The following is a 20,849-nucleotide window of genomic DNA, read 5'->3' as shown; positions in this document are numbered from 1 at the left end:
ACCTTCCAGGTAAAAACGGTAACAACAGTTCCTATTTCAAGGTCAAAACTCTGCTTGGGGTTAGAGTTTTTTAAATTAAATGTCTCTCTTTGTCTGCTTGGCAGGAATGCAGAAGTAGGAGGAGGCATCACGATTTGGGGTTAGAGGGAGAAGGGGTTGTCAAGCGTTGTGAGCACCATTCTTATGGTGTCAGAATAGCAGCCGTGTTAGTCTGTATTCGCAAAAAGAAAAGGAGGACTTGTGGCACCTTAGAGACTGACCAATTTATTTGAGCATAAGCTTTCATGAGCTACGGTGGAAAGACTCTTTCAAAGAGGAAAGTTTTTCCAGCTTCCTAAAGAAAGTTATACTCCAGATTTACCCAATGTGCTCAGGAAGTTTGTTCTACAGCAAGATCCCCTCAAATGAGAGTGTTTTGTCTCCAGCTCTCACATGCTTTGTCCTGAGCTTTGTGACCTGCATTATCTCGGCTGTGTGCAGCTGTTCCGAGATCCAAATTTGGCCTGTGATGTAGCTGGGGCTTGATCACTTTCATCCCTTGATCTTTTCATCAGATTTGCTGCCCTGGCAAATTTCTGTTGATTTCCAGCTATGCTTTGTAAGGGGAAATAAAAGTGATGTTTGTGGTTTGTTTGGGAGATGGGGAAGCTGGAAACGAAATGTAAACGCCAATTGTGGAACAGAAAAAACAAAACTGAGAATTGCACACAGAAATGGAGAAGTTCCCGCCAGAGCTCAGTGCTAGGTGTACACAGGTTCTCGAGGGTAAAAGTCTGAAGGAAGGACCCGAAGAAGACCCAGCAGCTTTAGAGAGAAAGGCAGGCATGCTTCTGATGTCCCCTTGTGAAGGCATTGTGTATGCATGTGTGAAGCGTGTGCATAAGGGGTTGCCATGAAAGCGTGTGCATGTATGGGGTTGTGTACATGATTATGTTTGCATGTGCAAAAGTATGTGCCTATATTAGTTTGTGCATTAGGCTGTGTGTACAAGGATGCGCCTGCATGAGGGGGAGTGTGTGTCTTAGGGTGCTGTATGCCCACACACATGCATTAGGAATGTGTGCATGTGGGAGGGCGTGTGCGCATCCTTGCATGCACACCTAAAAGGGTGCACGCCCTGCTGGCATGAAGAGAGTGTGTGGATGAAGGTGTGTGCTTGTGAGAGATGTGTGCATGCACAGGGGGTGCATTGGCAATGAGCGAGCTAGAAGAACTTATATAACTGGGGGGAGGGGGGATGGTCTACAGGGAGGGATGTGAGTGGGTCCTGGCCTGCTGGAGGGTGTATCTGGGCCTAAAATCATAGAATCGTAGGACTGGAAGGGATCTCGAGAGGTCATCTAGTCCAGTCCCCTGCACTCATGGCAGGGCTAAGTATTATCTAGACCATCCTTGACAGGTGTTTGTCTAACCTGCTCTTACAAATCTCCAATGATAGAGATTCTACAACTTCCCTAGGCAATTTATTCCAGTGCTTAACCACCCTGACAGTTAGGAAGTTTTTCCCAATGTCCAACCTAAACCACCCTTGATGCAATTTAAGCCCATTGCTTCTTGTCCTATCCTCAGAGGTTAACGAGAATAATTTTTCTCCCTCCTCGTAACAACCTTTTATGTACTTGAAAACTGTTACCATGTCCCCTCTCAGTCTTCTCTACTCCAGACTAAACAAACCCACTTTTTTTCAATCTTCCCTCATAGGTTATGTTTTCTAGACCTTTAATCATTTTTGTTGCTCTTCTCTGAACTTTCTCCAGTTTGTCCACATCCTTCCTGAAATGTGGCGCCCAGAACTGGACACAATATTCCAGTTGAAGCCTAATCAGCACGGAGCAGAGCGAAAGAATTACTTCTCATGTCTTGCTTACAATACTCCCATCCCAGAATGATGTTGCTTTTTTTGCAACAGTGTCACACTGTTGACTCATATAATATTTAGCTTGTGATCCACTATGACTCCCCGATCCCTTTCTGCAGTACTGCTTCCAAGGCAGTCATTTCCCATTTTGTGTGTGTGCAACTGATCGTTCCTTCCTAAGTGGAGTACTTTGCATTTGTCTTTATTGAATTTCATCTTATTTACTTCAGACCATTTCTCCACTTTATCCAGATCATTTTGAATTTTAATCCTATCCTCCCGGCTTGGTATCATCCGCAAACTTTATAAGTGAACCACACTCCGGGGAAACCTTTCCATTGCTGCTCTGCCCCCTGGGTCCTGCTGGGGAAGGGTCAGGGTGCCCTAGATGCTGGCCAAAGCTGCCCATGCCCTGGGCATGTGATGAACCAACAGTCAGGCCTCATGCCCTCCCTGGCCAGTACCGGCCACATTTGTGGATTGCACTAGTTGTCTCCGCGTCCCCTGGCAGAGCCGCCATGTCAGGTGCCCTGCATCAGTCAGCGACCCCTTTGCCCCCTGCCCCATGTAGGTGAGATCGCTGGTGGCTGCAGCGCTTCACCGACAAGGAGGAGTTGCTGAGCCAGGTGGAAGGGGGTCACAGGTAGGTAGGCAGAGGTTGGCGGGAGAGGAACGGGGTCTGGCCTGTATTACTGTGCGTTGGGCTGCATGGGGCGTAGAGGCTGGCGCTGGACCATGACCAGAGGGATAAGAATGCTGTGCTGCTTTCCATGATCCTAGGGCAGAAGAACCCTGCCGGAGTCCCCGCAAGGAATTGATCCAGCTCCCGACCAAGCCCAGGCCAGCAGCACCGAACTCCACGGCATCCGCGTTGCTCCCACCTGCAGCAGACAGGGAAGCTCTGAGCAAGGCCAGAGAAGACAGAGCAGAGCCCGAGAACCAGCATGAGGGGCACCAGCCTTCCCTGATGGTAATCCAGCCGCCCCAGCATCAGGAGCTGGAGGAGAACCCGCCACAGGGTCGGAGAGGGCTCACCGTCAAGTGTCTCAGTTCCTTCAAGAGCAAGATCAACAGCAGCAACTGGCGGAGTCAGCAGCCAGTGGATTCCCAGCCGGGCAGCGAGTTAAGCCCTGGAGGCAGCAGGAACCAGGTCATTCAATGCCTCCTTCCCTGGGGGGGTATTTAAACACCGGAGGGTGACTGAGGGGATACACTGTTAGCCCCCAGTACTGATAGTTATTGTTCATAGAGGGCCATCGGTGCACATGGCCCCGATCCCAAACAGAACAGCCTTGAAGCTACAAGTCATAGCTTGGGAGTGAACTGCTGGGAAGCCCTGAAGCCAGGGGCTCAGCCCAGGATGTGTGGTTAGAGCAGAGACCTCGGAGAGGCAGAACTGCAGGTTTCAAATCCCAGCTCTGCCACTGACTCTCTGTATGACCTGGGGCAAGTCACCTCACCCCTCTGTGTCCCGGTTTCCTCCTCAGGAAGACTGAGCTTTTCAAAAATCCATACAGAGGCTATTCTGAGAAATGGCCAGATTTTCAAACGTACTGAACGATCGCTGGCTCCCAGGGAGCTCTGTGGGAGAATGGTTTCCCCATGGCACCTCAGGGAGCTGTGAGTCTTAATTTTTGGTGAGGGCTTGTACAGTGCGGGAGACTCTTGGATGACTGGTGCTGCAAAAAAGCAAAGTCTTATTAACCCTAGGGATAAGACGGTAATATTCTGCGGGCCCAACATAAATCAACCTAGTCCCGTTGACTTCTATGGTGCTACAGTGCTTTTCACCAGCTGAGGATCTGGCCCGGCATTTCTATAGTTATTCCCATCTAGATATCTCAACGCACTTTACAGACCACAATGAGTTAACCCTTAGAGCACCTCCCACCTCCGGCACAGCTTGGTATCATTATCCCTATTTTACCAAGGGGGAAACTGAGGCACAGATCTCTTGATTCCCAGCCCGAGCGTACTTTCTCCATCTGCCCTGGGACAGCTTCTGTATCGCTGTTATAACAGAAAGAAACTGACACGGGCACATGGATCTTGTGTGAGCTGAGGCGGTTTGGCTTCATGCGTTTGTTAAGATCCCTCCGCATTCCACTCAGCTGATAATAATGAGGTCAGCCTAGTGCCTGGAGAAATGGCCTGAAAACCACTGTGTAAAACCGCTGTCCCAGGGAGGGAAAGAAATCCGAATGGAAGCCTGCTGGCGTGGCCCTGAGCATGGCAGGATGGGGGGAGACCTGGTCCCTGAACTTCAAAGCTATTTAGATGCCTAATTCCCATTGAAATCAGCCAGCTGCTCTTACTAAAAAGACCACGGACTCTTTAATATCCACGGAGAGCAGGCAGGATGCCGCTTTTTAAAGTTTTAGCCAAAAGACCTTTTCCCCCCCTGAAAATGAAGTGGAAAGGGGTCCCAGCTTGTCTCCCTGAGAGCACTGAATCAGCCCAGCTGGCCTTTGGACTTGTCTGCCGGGAGCCCAGGGGTAGTGAATCATCACTAGACCCCCTTAGCCACACTACACCAGTCCCTCTCCTCTTCTCTCTCTTTCTCTCTGATGTGTTAATGAATAATAGGACTACTCTGATTTCATGCCACCTATATGGCCTATGGAATGCCAAGGGGAATTGCCTTAGGCCCACTGGGACAAATTCATCCCTAAGCTGATCTGGAAAAACTCCACTGACTTGCACCCAGGCTGGATTTGGCCCCCTGTCTGGTCGCCCATTGTTCCTACCCTGCCTGACCAAACCCATTTCTCCCTCTGCCATACATGCAGGACCCCGAAGAAAAGAAAATTGCGTTGGAGCTGTTGGAAACAGAGAAAGCCTACGTCAATCGACTTCACCTTCTGGACCAGGTCAGGAGGTAGCAGCCGGTCTCTAATGCCATCTGTCCCAAAAAGCTCGGCACAAGGCTGGAGAGTAAGAACCCAATGGCCTACAGCAGTGGTTTTCAAACTTTTTTTCTGGCCACCCAGTTGAAGAAAATTGTTGATGCCCATGACCCAACGGAGCTGGGGATGAGGGGTTTGGGATGTGGGAGGGGCTCAGGGCTGGGGCAGAGGGTGGGGGTGCGGGGGTGAGGGCTGTGGGATGGGGCCAGAGATGAGGGGTTTGGGGTACAGGAGGGGGCTCCGGGTTTGTGGGGGCTCAGGGCTGGGGCAGGGGTTTGGGGTGCAGTAGGGGGTCAGGGCTCTGGGCTGGGAGTGCAGGCTCTGGGGTGGGGCCAGGGATGAGGGGCTTGGGGTGCAGGAAGGGGCTCTGGGTTTGGGGGTGCTCAGGGCTGGGGCAGGGGATTAGGGTGCGGGGATGGGGAGCAGGCTTACTTCGGGTGACTCCTGGTTAGTGGCGCAGTGGGGGTGCTAAGGCAGGCTTCCTTCCTGTCCTGGCACCGCAGACTGCGCTGCACTCCGGAAGCAGCCAGCAGCAGGTCCGGCTCCTCGGCAGAGGTTCGCAAGTGGCTCTGCGCAGCTCTCGCCCAGAGGCACCGCTCTCCCATACCCCAGCTTCCATTGGCTGCGGTTCCCGGCCAATGGGAATGGGGAGCCAATGCTCGGGGTGGAGGCAGTGCACGGAGCCCTGTGGCCCCCTGCCTAGGAGCCGGACCTGCTGCTGGCTGCTTCCGGGGTGCAGCGCGGTGTTGGAACAGGTAGGGACTAGCCTGCCTTAGCCGGGCAGAGCTGCTGATGGGACTTTTAACGGCCCGGTCGGTAATGCTGACCAGAGCCGCCACGGCTCAGTGCCTTCCATTCCGCGACCCAGTACTGGGTTGCGACCTGCAGTTTGAAAACCACTGGCCTAGAGGCCACTTGCCTTAACAGTAAGGCACAAAGATCTAATGGGACTATCCGTTACGCACCTAAGGCCTGTGACCCTATTCCTCGAGGCCGCCTCTTCATCTTAGTCCGTCACCCCCAGAAAAAGTCTTTACACCCCTATCTCATGTGCCTTGGTTACTGATCACGTTGTCTCTGCACCCCAGGCTGGGTAACCAAAAGGAATCTACTACACCCCGGGCCAGGCAGTTACTTTATGGATGCATGGGTGTGTATGGGGATAGGATCACAGAAATGCAGGGCTAGAAGGGACCTTGAGAAATCATCTAGGCCCACTCCCTGCGCTGAGGCAGGACCAAGTAAACCTAGAGCATCCCTGACAGGGGTTTGTCCAACCTGTTCTTAAAAACCACCAACGACGGGGATTCCACAACCTCCCTTGGAAGCCTGGGCTTCCAAGAGCGTAACTATCCAGAGCGTAACTATCCGGAGAGTTAGAAAGTTTTTCCTAATATCCAACCTAAATCTCCCTTGCTGCAGATTAAGCCCATTGCTTCTTGTCTTACTTTCAGTGGACATGGAGAACAACTGATCCCCATCCTCTTTCTAAAGCCCTTCACATATTTGAAAACTGTTATCAGGTCCCCCCCCCCAGTCTTCTGTTCTCAAAACTAAACGTAGCTCCCTTTGCTCCAAAGGGTATAACTGTACTCCAAACCATTCACTGCTGTCACCCCTGGAACCTGCTAACTTGCCCCAAGGACATCTCTGCTCCTAGGCCAGCTCATCTGATTACCTCCTAAGGGAGCACAGCCTATGCCACTGACCTATATTCATCCCTGCAGTGTATCCCTGATAGCCCCATGCCCCTTTGGTAGCACCGCCCTTCAGGAAGTGCCTTTGTCCCCATTAGTCCCCGAAGCATCCCTGCATTTCTCCCCGGAACACTCCATTACCTCAATCCGTTCCTCCCTTTCCAGCCCTTTTGTATCTGGGACCAGCTGTGAGTGTCCTTCTACCCTAGACACCATTCCTCCTGGAGCCATATGGTCCCCAGGCTCCTTGCTTGGCTCTAAAGGAGCCTCTGAGTTCCCTTTCTCTCAGAGCAGCAGAAATGCTCACTGCCCCTTCCTATTACTGTACCGGTTGGGAATGTGTCTTTCCAGGTGTTTTTTGCAGAGCTGATGAAGGAAGCCAGAAGCGGGAAGACGATCCCGGAGGATGTGGTGAAAATGATCTTCTCCAACATCTCCTCCATTTACCAGTTCCACGCCCTGTTTTTCCTGCCGGAGCTGCAGAAACGCATGGAGGACTGGTGAGTTAGGGGGAGCCAGGATGCCTGGGTTCTATTCCTAGAATGAAGGGGCGGGGGAGCACTTGTGAATTGGGGCTGAGTGCTGAACCTGTTTTGCTCTGCAAGCCAGTGTGCTGGAAAGCACTTTCTCAAGACAATTTGAGCAAGATGCTGATACTCTTCCTCATGCTGAGTGTGACCTTATTTCATTGACTCGTGGAGTCAAGTGCTACTCAGTGTGAGTAAGGGAACTGGATTCCTGTCCATTATTATTTTCATTTGCAAGTGCTTGAAGCCCGCTTGACATTTTGGCGTCCACACACAGTGAGTTAGCAAATCTGATGTCGGTTAATTTTTTTTTAATGCTGTAGGAAGTGCCAGATTATTTCCCCAGGCAGGGCTGCCAAAATCTCACAGAACATGGACAGTAGCAGTGTCAGCTTTATGTACACACACAGAGACACACTCTCTCTCTCTCTCTCTCAACCCTGTGCTGTATCTACAACCGTAGGCATGAGAAGGGAGTTCAGTCTCCAAGACCCATTCACCCTTGGCCTCTCTGCTGAGCCTTTCAACCAAAGATGATGGAGACACTGAGGCACAAGGGGGGTGACTTCCCTAAAACCATACAGTGATCAGTGGCAGAGCTAGGAGGTCTCAGGACTCCTAGTTCAGGGTCCTGTCCAGGGTAGTTGAGATGGGATGTTAGTACCATGGACACCTGTCTCCTAGAAACTCAACTGATGCCACCAATTCACCTCTCAAATGCCACTGATTAGTCTTCAGATGAGAACACTGGGGGATGACTCACTACCAGCCGAGGCCAGCAATCTGGATGTGGAGCACTGTTTCCCACTACCGATTCCCAGAGCCTCCTGGCTCCCCAGACACCGATAACTCAGCAGCTAGATAGAGTGATTAATAATAATAGTTATTATTAAACACGTAGCTCTTAATAGCCTATTTCATTTATAGATCTCAAAGAGCTTTACAAAGGATTGTCAGTATCATTACCCCCATTTTTACACATGGGAAACTGAGGCACAGAGCGGTGATATGATTTACCCAAGGTCACTGGCAGGCAAGTGGCTGAGTCAATAATAGACCTCTGGTATCCTGTGTCCCAGTCCTGTGCTCTACCCACTAGGCCACATTACCTCAGTCTTGGGTTGAGCCAGAACTTCATAGCGTGCTTGCAGGAGCCCTGTTGGGTCTGACACAGAGGGATGAGACCTGAAGATCCATTGAAACACTGTCTGAAATTTGTAATAACTCTTAATGCAACCCCTCCCCTGAGCCATTCAGCCCCCATCCATCCCCTGGCCTCTTGCTAAGTCAGTGGCCGTGAAAAGCCCTTTCAGTTTCTCTGAACAGCTTCCGTGGCCTGTTCCGGTGACCTGGCAGGGGGGCTGATCTCCTGGGTTCTGCCTGGCAGGAGCTCCAATCCCAGGATCGGGGATGTCATCCAGAAGCTAGCCCCGTTCCTCAAGATGTACGGCGAGTATGTGAAGAACTTCGACAAGGCGGTTGAGCTGATCACGACCTGGTGGGAGAAGTCCCCCCCCTTCCAGGAGCTCATTGTGGACATTCAGGTGACACTCCACTAGATCTGGAAAGATGCTCAGACCCACCCGGCCTTCTTGGCTTTGATGTTTCATGGGGGAGCCCCTTCACCCAAGCTGGCTTCTCCAGGCTGGGCTGAGGCGGGTTGGGGTGTGTGTGGGGAGCCCGCACTTCCACTGTGTGGGTGTCTCTCTCTCGCTCACTCTCATTTCGGTTCTTTGCTGTCCCTTTCCAGAAAAGGGAAGTCTGTGCTAACTTAACTCTGCAGCACCACATGCTGGAGCCGGTACAGAGGATCCCGCGCTATGAACTCCTGCTGAAGGATTACGTCCGGAAATTACCTCCAGAGTCCCCAGACAGGCATGACGCAGAGAGTAAGAGCTCACCCTGGTGGCATGGGCCGGTCGTGGGGCTGGGCGCCAGGAGACATGGGGTTCTAGTGGCAGCTCTGCAAGTGCCCCTCTGCACAATGCGGGTAGTGACATTTATACCCCTTCGCGAGGCACTTTGAGATCCTCAGATAAAGGGGCAGGACAACTACAGTCCCTCCAGCGGACGTCTCTGGGAGACGTGAAGTGACTCAGACCAGGGGTTCACTAGTTAGGGTGCCCTAGACCTGGCGCTGCTAACCACAATTCCAAAAGTCTTGTGATGTTTTCCTTGACCCACTCGGTAGCAAGAGCACGGAGAATCAGAAGGCAGGTGTAACCTGCTTCCTGGACCCCCCCTAGCTGAGATCTAGTGCCAGGGACCAACGTTTAAAGTCAAATCACCCAAGTGATTGATGTTGTCTTCAGCAGCGTCGCTTGAGGGTGTTGACTCCAGCCTGTCTTCTGCAGGGTGTGGAAGGGCTGTTGCTAGAGAGCTGAGGCCAGCATGTGCAAGATGCTGTGATTTTTGGTGCCTGGTTTGAGACACCTTGCATCCGATTGTCAGATTGTTCTGCGCCTCTGCGGTTCCCACTGGCTTCAACTGGAGCAGAGGGGCCGTCAGCAGCACAAGAAAAGCTGTGTTCGCCTTAGCAATCCCCGGTGGCCCTGGAGGCAAAAGTGTTCATATTACCAATCTGTGGCCTCCCAGGTCTTCACTGTGCCGCACGCCATGGCCACTCAGAGCTGCCCAGCAAGAGCAGCAGTACAGCTGCGCTCTCCCTGCTCCACTTGAGCTACAGGAGGGTCTCTGTTGGGCCTGAGACACACAGTTGAGCAGCTCTGATTCCATCCAGGAGAGGGCAGTGGTGAGACACTCACCTTCGCCTCGAAGGGTGCCTCTCCCAGCCTAGTCCCGTTGGGGATGCTTAGCCCTTGCTCCCCTTCTGGTCTCATTGCAGAAGCCCTGGAAATGATTTTCTCGGCAGCCAAACACTCGAACGCGGCCATTGCAGAAATGGTGAGTACCAGCCCGCACGCTGTTGTTATTTATGATTCGTATCGTGCTAGCTCCTGGTCTCCCCCCAGCCCGAGACAGAGCCCCGCTGTGCTAGACGCGATACATATATGTAACAGAGAGCGCCCCGACCATATTCCCCTCCCAAGCGCCCGTGCTGGAACAGGGAGGGTCTCACTGGTACAGGGCTGCCCAAACCCTACCTACCGTAGGTTTTTTAATGCCCTCCATCACTGCAGTATCTGAGCACCTCCCGATCATTCTCCTCACAACCCCACTGGGAGGCAGGGCAGGGCTGTTATCCCCATTGTACAGATGGGGAATTGCAGCACAGAGAGATTAAGTGACTTGCCCAAGGTCACATAGTGAGTCTGTGGCAGAGCAGGGAATTGTCCTGGTCCTCTGCGTCCCAAGCTAGTGTCCTAACCGCTGGACCATCTTGCCCCCCGGGAGGCTAGGCAGGCTATCAGGGAATACGAGGTATAAGGGTTAAAGCAGAACTGGGGTCAGGAGAGAGAGATTCTATTTGTGACCTGCTGTGTGACCTCGCTCCCCCTCTGTGTGCCTCAGTTTCTTTATATGTGAAAGAGGGTGATGATCCCTTAAATACGTCTCCTGACGTTGTGAGGTTTGATTCATTAACGATGGTTAAAGTGCTTTGAGATCCTTGGATGGGGACGGCAACAGGGAAATGCAAAGTGTTACTAAGGAAGGGCCAGGCTCAATGCAGGAGATCAGATTAGACCGGAATGGTTCTGTCTGCCCTTGAAGTCTATTATTTCTCAGCAGCCCTTGTGCTGTTCCCAGTTGGTATGTAAATGTCACACTGGTCTCTGAGAGACAAGGCGGGTGAGATGGTATCTTTGATTGGACCAGCGTCTGTTGGTGAGAGGGACACGCTTTCAAGCTTACACAGAGCTCTTCTTCAGGTCACAAGACCATGGCTCTCTAATGGCCTGGGACCAGCACGGCTGCAGGAACATTGCAGACACTTGTTTCTGCCCACGGGTGAACAGCGGTTGCTTGTGCCTCAGAAAACCGGCAGTCGATGAGCCTTTACTCTGCAGTGATAGGGAATGGGTGGGCAGCCACATTTTAAAGCTCATTAGCCTACATCTGGGGCATTCTTGTATTCTCAGGCCATCAGATGGCATAATTCAGTGGAGCTAGGTTGATATACACCAGCTGAGGATCTGGCCCCAGATTTCTGTGTAGACAGTATTGGAAAAGTCTGTCCCAGCCCAGGCTGTGCAGGCCATGTGCTAAGACATGGAAGCCCTGCGTTCTGAGATAGGCGTGAGCCGCCTGGGCCCAGGGAAAGAGAAACCTTCATGAGCTGGGATCTGAAACAGATGTGCTGGTCCAGAAAGATCCCACCCATCCCATCCATCGGGAGTGAGTGGCCAGCTCCATGCGGCTAGAAGAGGAGGGAGACATCCTGCCTTGCCAGACCTGGGGTGGGCTGTAGTTCCCTGGCCGAAGTGAAGGAGAAACCCAACCTGCCCTGGTTCTGGGGTGTCCGCCCTCTTCCGTAGAGACCCTCCTGCAAGGGGAGGAGACGTTGAATGCCAAGGTAGTAGATTTGGGGTGTTTTTTCTCCCTCTCACCATCACTGGGTCCTTTCCCTCCTCTTCTCCATTGGCCCAATCCTGCCGAGTCCTCAGTGCCTCCTGCACAGTGCTGAGCACTGCCGATTCCTAGTACAAACAAAGGAAGTCATGGCACTCAGCACTTTGCAGCATCAGCTCCCCCCCAGCCCCCCCCCGGTGTTTTTCCTCCCGCACACCCCTCTGTTTTCTTGGCTCCCCAGGAGCGTTTGCAGAACCTCTGGGAGGTATATCAAAGGCTGGGGCTGGAAGATGATATTGTCGACCCTTCCAACGAGCTCATTAAGGAGGGCCCAATTCAGAAAATCTCCTTCCGCAACAACACCACGTCGGAGAAGTATCTCTTCCTGGTAGGAGGGCGGCTGGGCCAGCCGAGGCAGGGTGGGAGGGCAGGGAAGGAAAGGAGAGGGTCAGCAGCGCTATGAAGCAGAAGGCCATTTCTGGGCAGAGGATCGATGGAAGAGGACAGGATTGAGGGGAGAGAGAGAGAACAGAAAACCCCGACCGCTCGCAGGCTTGGCCGTGCCGGAAACTGTGACCCTGACGTCCCCACTGTTTCGGCCCCCTGTGTCCAGGGCAGCCCGGGTGCATGGACTGTACAGATCTGGGAGCGTTGGACACCCACCATGCCCAGGTGTAAATGGCACCATAAGGGGCAAAGCATAGAGGACCAGGCCCTTTGTTTCCAGAGCCTCTGATCCCCCAGACAAGTGAACCTTTCGGTTGCTCAGACAGTGCTTTGGAAATCCCTTGTCTTTATGGGGGGCACGTGGGGGGATGTTGGGGGAAGGAGGGCAGACGAGCCATATGGGCTGATTATTTTTGAAGGACCCTAAGTGAGTTCAGCGCTCAACTCCAATTCCACTGGGATTTCGGCACCTAACACCTTAGGGTCCTTTGAAATCCCCCCCAGCATTGGTACCTATAGATCCAGAGCATGTGCTGCCAGACGCTGTTTTGTTGGAAATTTGCCCTGGGCACCTGGAGATCCTGACTAGGATGGTGGCCCGGTCCTGCCCCGCCAGTGCTCAGTGTACCATTGCTGTGTGGTCCCCTCCAGCGGCTCACATCTGCTTCCTCACTCAGTTCAACAACATGCTGCTGTACTGCGTGCCGAAGGTCATCCAGGTGGGGGCGGAGTTCCAGGTGCGCTGGCGGATCGACGTGGAGGGCATGAAGGTCAAACAACCCTTACACGTTATTATCGCTTCCATTTATACAGGGAGCGGCTTTTCCCCCCAGAGCACCATTGAAAGGCAGCCACCTCTGGGGCAGAACATGGCTGCTGTTTAATAGGGCGCAGCAACACTGTATGACAGGAAGTGAAGAACAACTCTGTGTCCAGTGGGAACTATAGGAGGGGGTTGAGGGAAGCAGAATGTGATTTGGCCCGGGCAGCTGGTCTAACGCTTGTGAAAACACTCCCAAGCGACCAGGGCCTTGAATTTCCACCTCCCCTGAAAGAGCACCTCTTCAGTAGCACAACACACATTGCTGAAACAGAGGGAAGAGCCCCTCCTGCCTCATTGCCCATTCTACCTTCTGGAGCCCTTGGGGGGTGAGTGGGTTTCTTCTCCCTTTCACATCTCTCGTGCAAATACTGCCGGGTGCGACCCTGCTTAGCTCCCGGTATCTAAGATGAAAGCCTGCACTGTTATGATGTACAGCTCTGTACAGACTCAGAGTCGGCGTTCCTGGAGCGCCGTCCAGAGAGCAAGCAAAGAGCGTTCTTCGGAGCCGCAGTCAGCAGGGTCCATAGGGGCACGTCGAACCTGTGCTTGTGCCCTGAATCCATGTACTTAGAACAGGGGTGGGCAAGCATTTTGGCCTGAGGGCCACATCTGGGTATGGAAATTGTAGGGTGGGCCATGAAAGCTCACAAAATTGGGAGTTAAGGTGTGGGAGGGCTCCGGCTAGGGGTGTGGGCTCTGGGGTGGGGTTGGGGATGAGGGGGTTGGAGGTGCAGGAGGGTGCTCCGGGCTGGGACTGAGGGGTTTGGAGGGTGGAAGGGGGATCAGGGCTGGGGCAGGGGGGTTGGGGCACAGGGGGTGACTCAGGGATGCAGGCTCTGGGTGGCGCTTACCTCAAGCAGCTCCCAGAAAGAGTGGCATGTCCCCACTCTGGCTCCGATGTGGAGGCGCAGCCAGGCAGCTCTGCGCACCACCCTGTTCTCTGGTGCTGCCCCTGCAGCTCCCATTGGCTGCAGTTCCTGGCCAATGGGAGCTGTGTGGGCGGCGCTTGGGGTGGGGGCAGCGTGCGGATCCCCCTGGCTGCCCCTACACGTAGGAGCTGGAGAGGGGATGTGCCGCTGCTTCCAGGAGCCGTGTGGAGTGGAGAAAGACCCCGAGCCCGCTCCCCGGCTGGAGTGCCGGAGCGGGACAAGCCCCAGACCCCACTTCCCAGCGGGAGCTCAAGGGCCAGATGAAAACGTCTGGAGGGCCGGATGTGGCCCCCAGGCCATAGTTTCCCCACCTCTGACTTAGACCCTACGCTCTTAGATCCCTCACAGCCACCAGGTGTCTGTACAGCTGAGAGGGAGACCCAGACTGGAGCTTCCCCAGGGGGCTGTTGGAGGGTAGGCTTTGATCCGCCTCTGGCTCTAGTTCTAATGCCCGCCCCTCCCGGATTCCAGGTGCGGGTACTGAAGGATGTGGAATTCCCTCACTCCTTCCTGGTCTCGGGGAAGCAGCTGTCGCTGGAACTGCAAGCCAGGTAAGGGAGCGAGGGGCCTTCCTTCCCCAGCCCTAGCTGAGGAGCCCAGGGCCGTGCTCTAACCACTGTCTCCCCTTTGGCACAGGTCTCAGGAGGAGATGAACACCTGGATGAAGGTATGACTGCCTGCCGCAACCCCTGGTCCCTGGCGGGGGCGGGGAGTCATGTGATTTTAAATATGGAGGCACAGACTCGCTTCCTGTGGGTCCCAATCCCTGCTCTGGCTCTGAGGGCGGGACTGGATCCTTGCGTGCAGGCTCTGGCGTGCAACGGGCAGGGCAGGCGGTGGAGGGGCTGTGCGGGGATCTGCGTCCGTGGGGTGCCGTGCTCCAGGCTGGTCTCCTCCGTGGCAGTGCAAAGGGGTGGGATTGGGGAGGGGCTTTCAGTGCTGATGTGTTGCTCTCTGGGGGAGTCCACCCCCTCCCCCAATCCTGCGTAGGTCCCCTGGCCAAGCCCCATTTAATCAGGTGCAGTGCCGGGGCCCAGAATTTAAGTGCCCGTGGGCCCTACAATCCACCATCTCTGCTGTGGCAGCCTCCAAGGGGGCCAAAAGTGGAGGTGGTGTTTGCACTCCCACGGGGAACTGGACTGAGACCAGCTGCTTACAGAATGGGGCTGCCGTTGGGTTGGGCTGTGACAGCCCTAACCCCCCGACACCACCACCCCTTTGTTTCTCAGGCCTTCCAGGATGCCATTGCCAAGAAAGAGAAGCAGAACGAGAGCTTCAAGACAGCAGTTCACGGGCCTGACGGGGAGGTCCAGGAATTTGCGGTAAGCTACTCCCACCCTGTTCCCCCACCCCCGTCCTGTGGCTACTAGCTGCTTCAGGCTAAGGCTCTCGGAGCATCCTTTCCCCCTCATGAAGCCCCGAAGAGCTGGGGAGAGTCCTGAGGGGACGGGCAAGCTTCCCCCTTCGCCCAGCGGGTTAGGAGCAGAGAACGGCTGGTGGCACAGGAAGGGTGGGCTAGTGGGGAGAGAGGCTGCATTACGGTCATCAGGTTCCTTTCATGCCCGCTGAATCTGGGCCAGGATTTCGGGAGACCCCGTGCAAGACAGGCTGGGAGCTAGAGAGACCCCCAGGGTCTGCCTGTGTCCAGCTGCCTCAAGAGAGCCCCCTTCATCGCCCCGGCAGCGAGTCCCGGCCCTGCCCCGCCGCGGAGGGCGCTGCCGAGGTGACCGAGCCGGGCTCTCCCCTTTCCCCCTGCGCAGGTCAAGTCGGAGCAGCTGGGCCGACGGGCCCCGCAGTGGGTGCGGGACAAGCTGGTGACCATGTGCATGCGCTGCAAGGAGCCATTCAACGCCATCACGCGCAGGAGGCATCACTGCCGGGCCTGTGGCTACGTGAGTGACCCCCCCCCCGCCTCCTCGGAGGCCCAGCCCTGTGGAGGGGCCGGCGAGGGGTCCGCCGCCCCCCTCCCCCTCCCAGCGTCACACACTGTCCTTTGGAGGGGGCGTAGGAGGGAGAATAAAGCCCCTCTGTGTGGGGTGGGGGCGGCTAAGGGTCACCAGGAGAAGGAAAATCCCCTTCCCCACAGGGATCCCCCCACTAGGGGCCGGGGGATCGCCTGTTCACTGGTGGTGTGGGGAAAGAGGTGGGGGCTGTCCCACAGGGCCCCACGGTGCCCAGCTCAGCCCCCTCCCGGCCCCTGATCAAGGTCTCTCTCTGTGGGGGGGGCAGGTGGTGTGCGCCCGGTGCTCCGATTACAGGGCTCCGCTGCAGTACGACAGGAACCGGCCCAACCGCGTCTGCCTGGAGTGTTACGTCTTCCTGACGGGGCACCTGCTGCCCGAGGAGCGGGAGGGGAAGCACAAGGGGATCCTTGAGGTGAGACTGCAGCCGGGGAGGCCCCTTGCTCCTCAGTCTGTCTCTGGTTTCTTCCGCGGCTGCCCCTTTCCAGCCCCGCCCACTTCCCACCCCGGGGGTCTCTGGCCTGCTCCCTGCCCCGTGCAGGGGAATCCGCGGCTACGTCAGCCCAGCTGGGTTCATGTCAGGCGCAGCACTCCCTCGCTGCTGTGGCGGTCACCGAGTCGGGTGCTTTGGTGAGCTGCCCCTTGCCTCTGGGAAGCCCTGACCAGGGAATTTCACGGGGCCCGTCTGCCCACAAATCTGCAAGGGGGGGGCGGCGTTTTGCCTCTGTGTTTCCTGCATTACAAATGCAGGGATAGTGCTTATGACTCACTCCCCTTCACTCCTGCCTGGGAGGCAGCATGGATTAATCATTAGAGCGGGGGCCTGGCAGGCGGGAGTCCTGGGCTTCCTTCCTGCCTCTGCCACTGGCCTTGGGCACGTCACTTGTGAGCTGCTGATGTTCATCGCTAGCCACATTTAAGTCAGTGGGAATCTGGGCTGCTCAGCACCTCTAGAAATCAGGCCAAGCGCCTCTCCCTGCCTCAGTTTCCCCACCTCTATACATGAAGCCATTCATCTCTGGGTGCCCCAGATTCCCCAGTTATAAGGGGAGGGCATGAATATCGATCTACTGCACGTTGGGGTTTGTGAGGCTTGCATGCTCCTGATGGGGAGGAGGGGTGGCTGGTTTTGTCCCTCTTGCATCACCGGGTTTCGCTGGCCCCTGGTATTGCTCGCTCCCTCCTGAGGCTGCTTGGGCTGGAGTTAAGGTTTTGTGGCCGGTGGTGTGACCCAGTGTTTCACATTTTGGAGCTGTCTTAGCCCTGGATGTTAAAGGCTTCCGCTCCTGGGGTGGGTCACGAACTCCACAAGCCTCTCCTGCCTGCCACACCTTGGCTGTGACTTCCCAGGGGAAAGGAGAGTGCTCTGTCCATGGTGCTGAACTGGGGCTGGAGCAGAAAAATCCATCTCTGCCCCCACAAATCTCCACGCAAACAGACCCAGGCAGAGACACAGACACACACAGAGACACCACTGCTCACACACAGACTCTCACCCACATGTGGGCCTGCATAGACATGGCCACACACGACTGTTCACACCCATTGATGGACCCATGTGTACGGAGACAAGGTGGACAAGGTGACCTCTTTTATTGGACCAGCTTCTGTTGGTGAGAGAAACAAGCTTTCAGGCCACACAGAGCTCTTCTTCTGGGCCTGGGAAACTGGCTCAGAGTGTCACAGCTCGATACAAGATGGAACGGATTCTTTTGCACAAATAGTGACCACGTATTTCAAGGTATGTACCCACAGACACGTGTACACATGCGTGCATTTGAAAACAGACATATACACACGTGCCCATGCAGACACACGACTGCACCCATCTGTGGATATCCACGCCTAGGCAAACACAGATATGTCGACGTGTGCGCGCACATGAACGCACAAACGTGGATGCAACTGTTGTCCCACGGCTAATGGGCTAGGCCAGGGGTGGCCAGCCTGAGCCTGAGAAGGAGCCAGGATTTACCAAGGTACATTGCCAAAGAGCCACAGGAATACGTCAGCAGCCCCCCATCAGTTTCCCTGCGCCCAGCGCCTCCCGCCCACTGGCAGCCCCGCCGATCAGCACCTCCTCCTCCCTCCCTGCACCTCCTGATCAGCTGTTTTGTGGCATGCAGGAGGCTCTGGGGGGGAGAGGGGAGGAGTGAGGGTACGGCAGGCTCAGGGGAGGAGCGGGAAGGGGTGGAGTGGCGGGCAGTGTGCAGTGAGCCCCCCCGGCACATGGGAAAGTTGGCACCTGTAGCTCCAGCCCCGAAGTCGGTGCCTGTACAAGGAGCCGCATATTAACTTCTGAAGAGCATCATGGTTGGCCACTCCTGGGATAGGCTAATGGGAGAGGCTCAGACCCGTTCCAACTGAGTAAGGCGGCTTTCATCTTAGGATCCATTCCAGTAGCGCCAGATATAGGCCCTGGACTAGCTCCCGGCGAGGTGGTCAGATCTGGGCACTTGCCCTCTCCATGTCCCTCAAGGAGAAAACAGCCTGGATTTGCTTTTCTTGATTTATTCAGAGCCTTCTTTGACATGGTAACAGATACAAACCCACCCACAGAATTTGGATCTGAAGCTTGGGGGACACCGCACGGCTGAGAAGCAAACGCAGGGATTTCAGGCACTCGCCGGTGCAGCAACCTCCCTGGAATCCAGGTGTCATGATTGTCCACTGTCCCGTTGTGTACTGTGCATCCCTGGTGCTAAATAAACGTCAAGCTGGCTGGATGCTTGGATGGGAGACCTCTGAGGAATGGCCAGTGATGGGCTGCGGCTTCACTCGGTGGCACGCTAGTCTCCTAGTCAGTACTGAATGCAGTGCACCAGTGTGGCACTAGGGGGCGCTGAGATGTCCAGGTTCCAGAATTTGGATGACAAACCTCAATCCAAGGTGCTATTGGATCATGGTCATTAAAACTCTCAGGCAGTGTTTAACTGGTGGGATGTTAGACCCAGCATTCAGGCCATATTCCAGCAGGGACTGTTACGTTCTGCCAGCCTTCCATTCCCCTCCCTGCTCCAACCGAAAATGGGATTTTCCACAACTTGCACAAAGCTCTCGTGGTGCCATGCCGTGTTAAACAGCTGCTGCTTTCCACCCCAGAGATGGGTGCATTTCAGCCATGGGTGAAACAATCCCTGTGGACTCTGTACATCGGTTTGCCAGGTGCTTTAGGACCCTAGAGGATAAAAGGTGCTTTATAAAGACAAACTGTGAAAACATAGGATTTGCCAAACTGGATCAGACCTAACGGCCGTTTAGCCTCTCTCCCATCTCTGACAATGGCCAGAATCAGATGTTTCAGAGAATGATGCAAGAAATCTTTATAGTGGACAATTTTGCTTATGCACTAAAGTGCCTATGAGGGATGCTTCTTCCTGATCTGAGGCAATGGCTGGCTTGTGCCCTGAAGCAGGAGGGTTTATAACCCTTCTAAAACATTACCCTCTGTACTGTGGGTAGACACAAATGCCTAGCTCTGTTTGGAAATCTATTAAGCTCTTTGCCTCTGTGATATCATGTGGCAGTGAGTTCCACAGGTCAAACCTGCACTCTGCCTTTGCATTAGCTCACTAGGAAGCCTCAGGGGAAGCCCGAATCCAAGAGCATGTGGAAGGGTTATAAAGGGGGGTTGTTGGTTTCTTGACAGAAAGAATCAGCGGAAATTTCAGGGCAGAGCCTGATGTGCAGTTTCCTGCAGCTGCTGGATAAGAACGGGAAAGGGGGAACACGGGGCTGGTTCGTGATCCCACAGGATGACCCACTGGTACTGTACATGTATGCGGCACCCCAGGTAGGCGAGGGCTTAGTTCTCCTATTGCATTTGTATTGAGAACCCACTGTTTCCACTGGAGGGGAGGGAGAAAATGCTGATGCTAACAAGCCTGAGCCCTTGTCTGTCCTCCCCTCTCCCTCCAGGATGTCAAGGCTCACACCTCCATCCCCCTGCTGGGCTATCAGGTGAAGGAGCTGCCCCAGAGTGACCCCCGGCACCTCTTCCAGCTGGTCCAATCCAAGCAGATCTACACATTTGTGGCAGAGACAGAGGAGCTGAAGCAGCGCTGGATGAAGATCATGGAGCAGTCAGCCATGGGCAATGCTCATCTCCCTGGAGAGGAAGTGGAGGATGATGACTCATTCGATGACCTGGAGTGACTGAGGCTCTTGATGACCTCTTCTAGACTGTCTATGGATGACTCCAGTCCTTCATGTCAGAGAGCTCAGACAGCGTGATCTAGTGGTTACAGCAAGGTGATAGGGACTCAGGAGACCTGGGATCCCATCCCCAGTTCTGCCGCTCACTTGCTGTCAACTTGGGCGAGTTGCTGGACTTTTTTTTGTGCCTCAGTTCTCCCATCTATGCAGTGAGGATGATGGTACTTACTAACCTTTGTAAATTGCTTTGAGGTCTATCAAGGCAGGGCAGCATAGTCCTTATTGTTCCCATTGCCCAGTCTGGGGGTATGTCTACACTGCAGAGGAAGCCGTGATTGGAGCAAGTAGTAAAAATTAATGTAGTTTGGCACCATGGGCAAGCAATCCAAGTACATAGCCAGGCTCCCTGGCAGACTTATACCCAGGTTGCTCGCCCATGCCACCGTGTCTACATGGCTATTGTAAGCCGTGCTAGCTAGATGGGCAGGCTAGCTAGGTGTGCAGGTCCATAAGCCTCTGCCGCAGGCAAAGACGGGATCCAGCTGCAGAGTTTGGATCTGGAGCGGGGTTGACCCTGTGGAGGAAGAGCCATTTGCAAAATTCAGATGTGACAGGAGGGTGGGTTTTGGATCCGTGATCTGACAAATGCCCCATGACCCGGTGGGCAGGCCTCTTGGCTAATTAGCCATCTGCTACTTCATGGGAGGAGATGGTGGGAGGAGGAGAATGGGCTGGAGGAAGTTGGGGAAACAGACAAGGAAGGAGGCTGAGATGAGGGAGGTGCTGCTGGAGTCGGGGGTGGGATTGGGGGTGGGTGGGTGGAATTGGATGACCAAATAGAAGTGGGAAGAGATGGGACAGGGATGGGGGGGTGATGCAGGAGGTTCCTCCCGTGATTAGCTTATCCCAGCCACTCCAGCTGGGTGGATAACCAGGTTTCCTGTACCGTAGCAATTTTTCAAGAGATCAAAACATTTTCCTGCCCTGAATTGGGATGAAAAGTTGAAATCTTGAAAAATGTAAACCAAAAATGTGGAAGGGGGAAAAAATACCCATCCGCCTCCCCCAACCGCCCC

General features: G+C 54.6%; 1 protein-coding gene across 1 annotated transcript in view; it reads left to right on the top strand.

Annotated features, from left to right (window-relative positions):
* The window catches only part of FGD2 (FYVE, RhoGEF and PH domain containing 2), a 29,856-nt gene extending 9,373 nt beyond the window's left edge, over positions 1–20,483 (top strand). Inside the window, exons 2-16 of the mRNA XM_074936383.1 lie at positions 2,639–3,008; positions 4,648–4,728; positions 6,813–6,961; positions 8,376–8,532; positions 8,739–8,877; positions 9,834–9,892; positions 11,700–11,846; positions 12,583–12,675; positions 14,129–14,208; positions 14,294–14,324; positions 14,887–14,979; positions 15,418–15,549; positions 15,887–16,033; positions 19,268–19,411; positions 19,537–20,483. Coding sequence (XP_074792484.1) covers positions 2,639–3,008; positions 4,648–4,728; positions 6,813–6,961; positions 8,376–8,532; positions 8,739–8,877; positions 9,834–9,892; positions 11,700–11,846; positions 12,583–12,675; positions 14,129–14,208; positions 14,294–14,324; positions 14,887–14,979; positions 15,418–15,549; positions 15,887–16,033; positions 19,268–19,411; positions 19,537–19,773 — 2,059 coding nt within the window. The 3' untranslated portion in view covers positions 19,774–20,483. The remainder of the gene's footprint in view (positions 1–2,638; positions 3,009–4,647; positions 4,729–6,812; positions 6,962–8,375; positions 8,533–8,738; positions 8,878–9,833; positions 9,893–11,699; positions 11,847–12,582; positions 12,676–14,128; positions 14,209–14,293; positions 14,325–14,886; positions 14,980–15,417; positions 15,550–15,886; positions 16,034–19,267; positions 19,412–19,536) is intronic.
* The last annotated feature ends 366 nt before the right edge of the window (positions 20,484–20,849 follow it).

Source organism: Natator depressus, chromosome 21, assembly GCF_965152275.1.
Source record: "Natator depressus isolate rNatDep1 chromosome 21, rNatDep2.hap1, whole genome shotgun sequence".
NCBI classification, from domain to species: Eukaryota; Metazoa; Chordata; order Testudines; family Cheloniidae; genus Natator; species Natator depressus.
The sequence above is the reverse complement of the archived record's forward strand: the minus strand, read 5'-3'. Positions and strand labels throughout refer to the sequence as shown.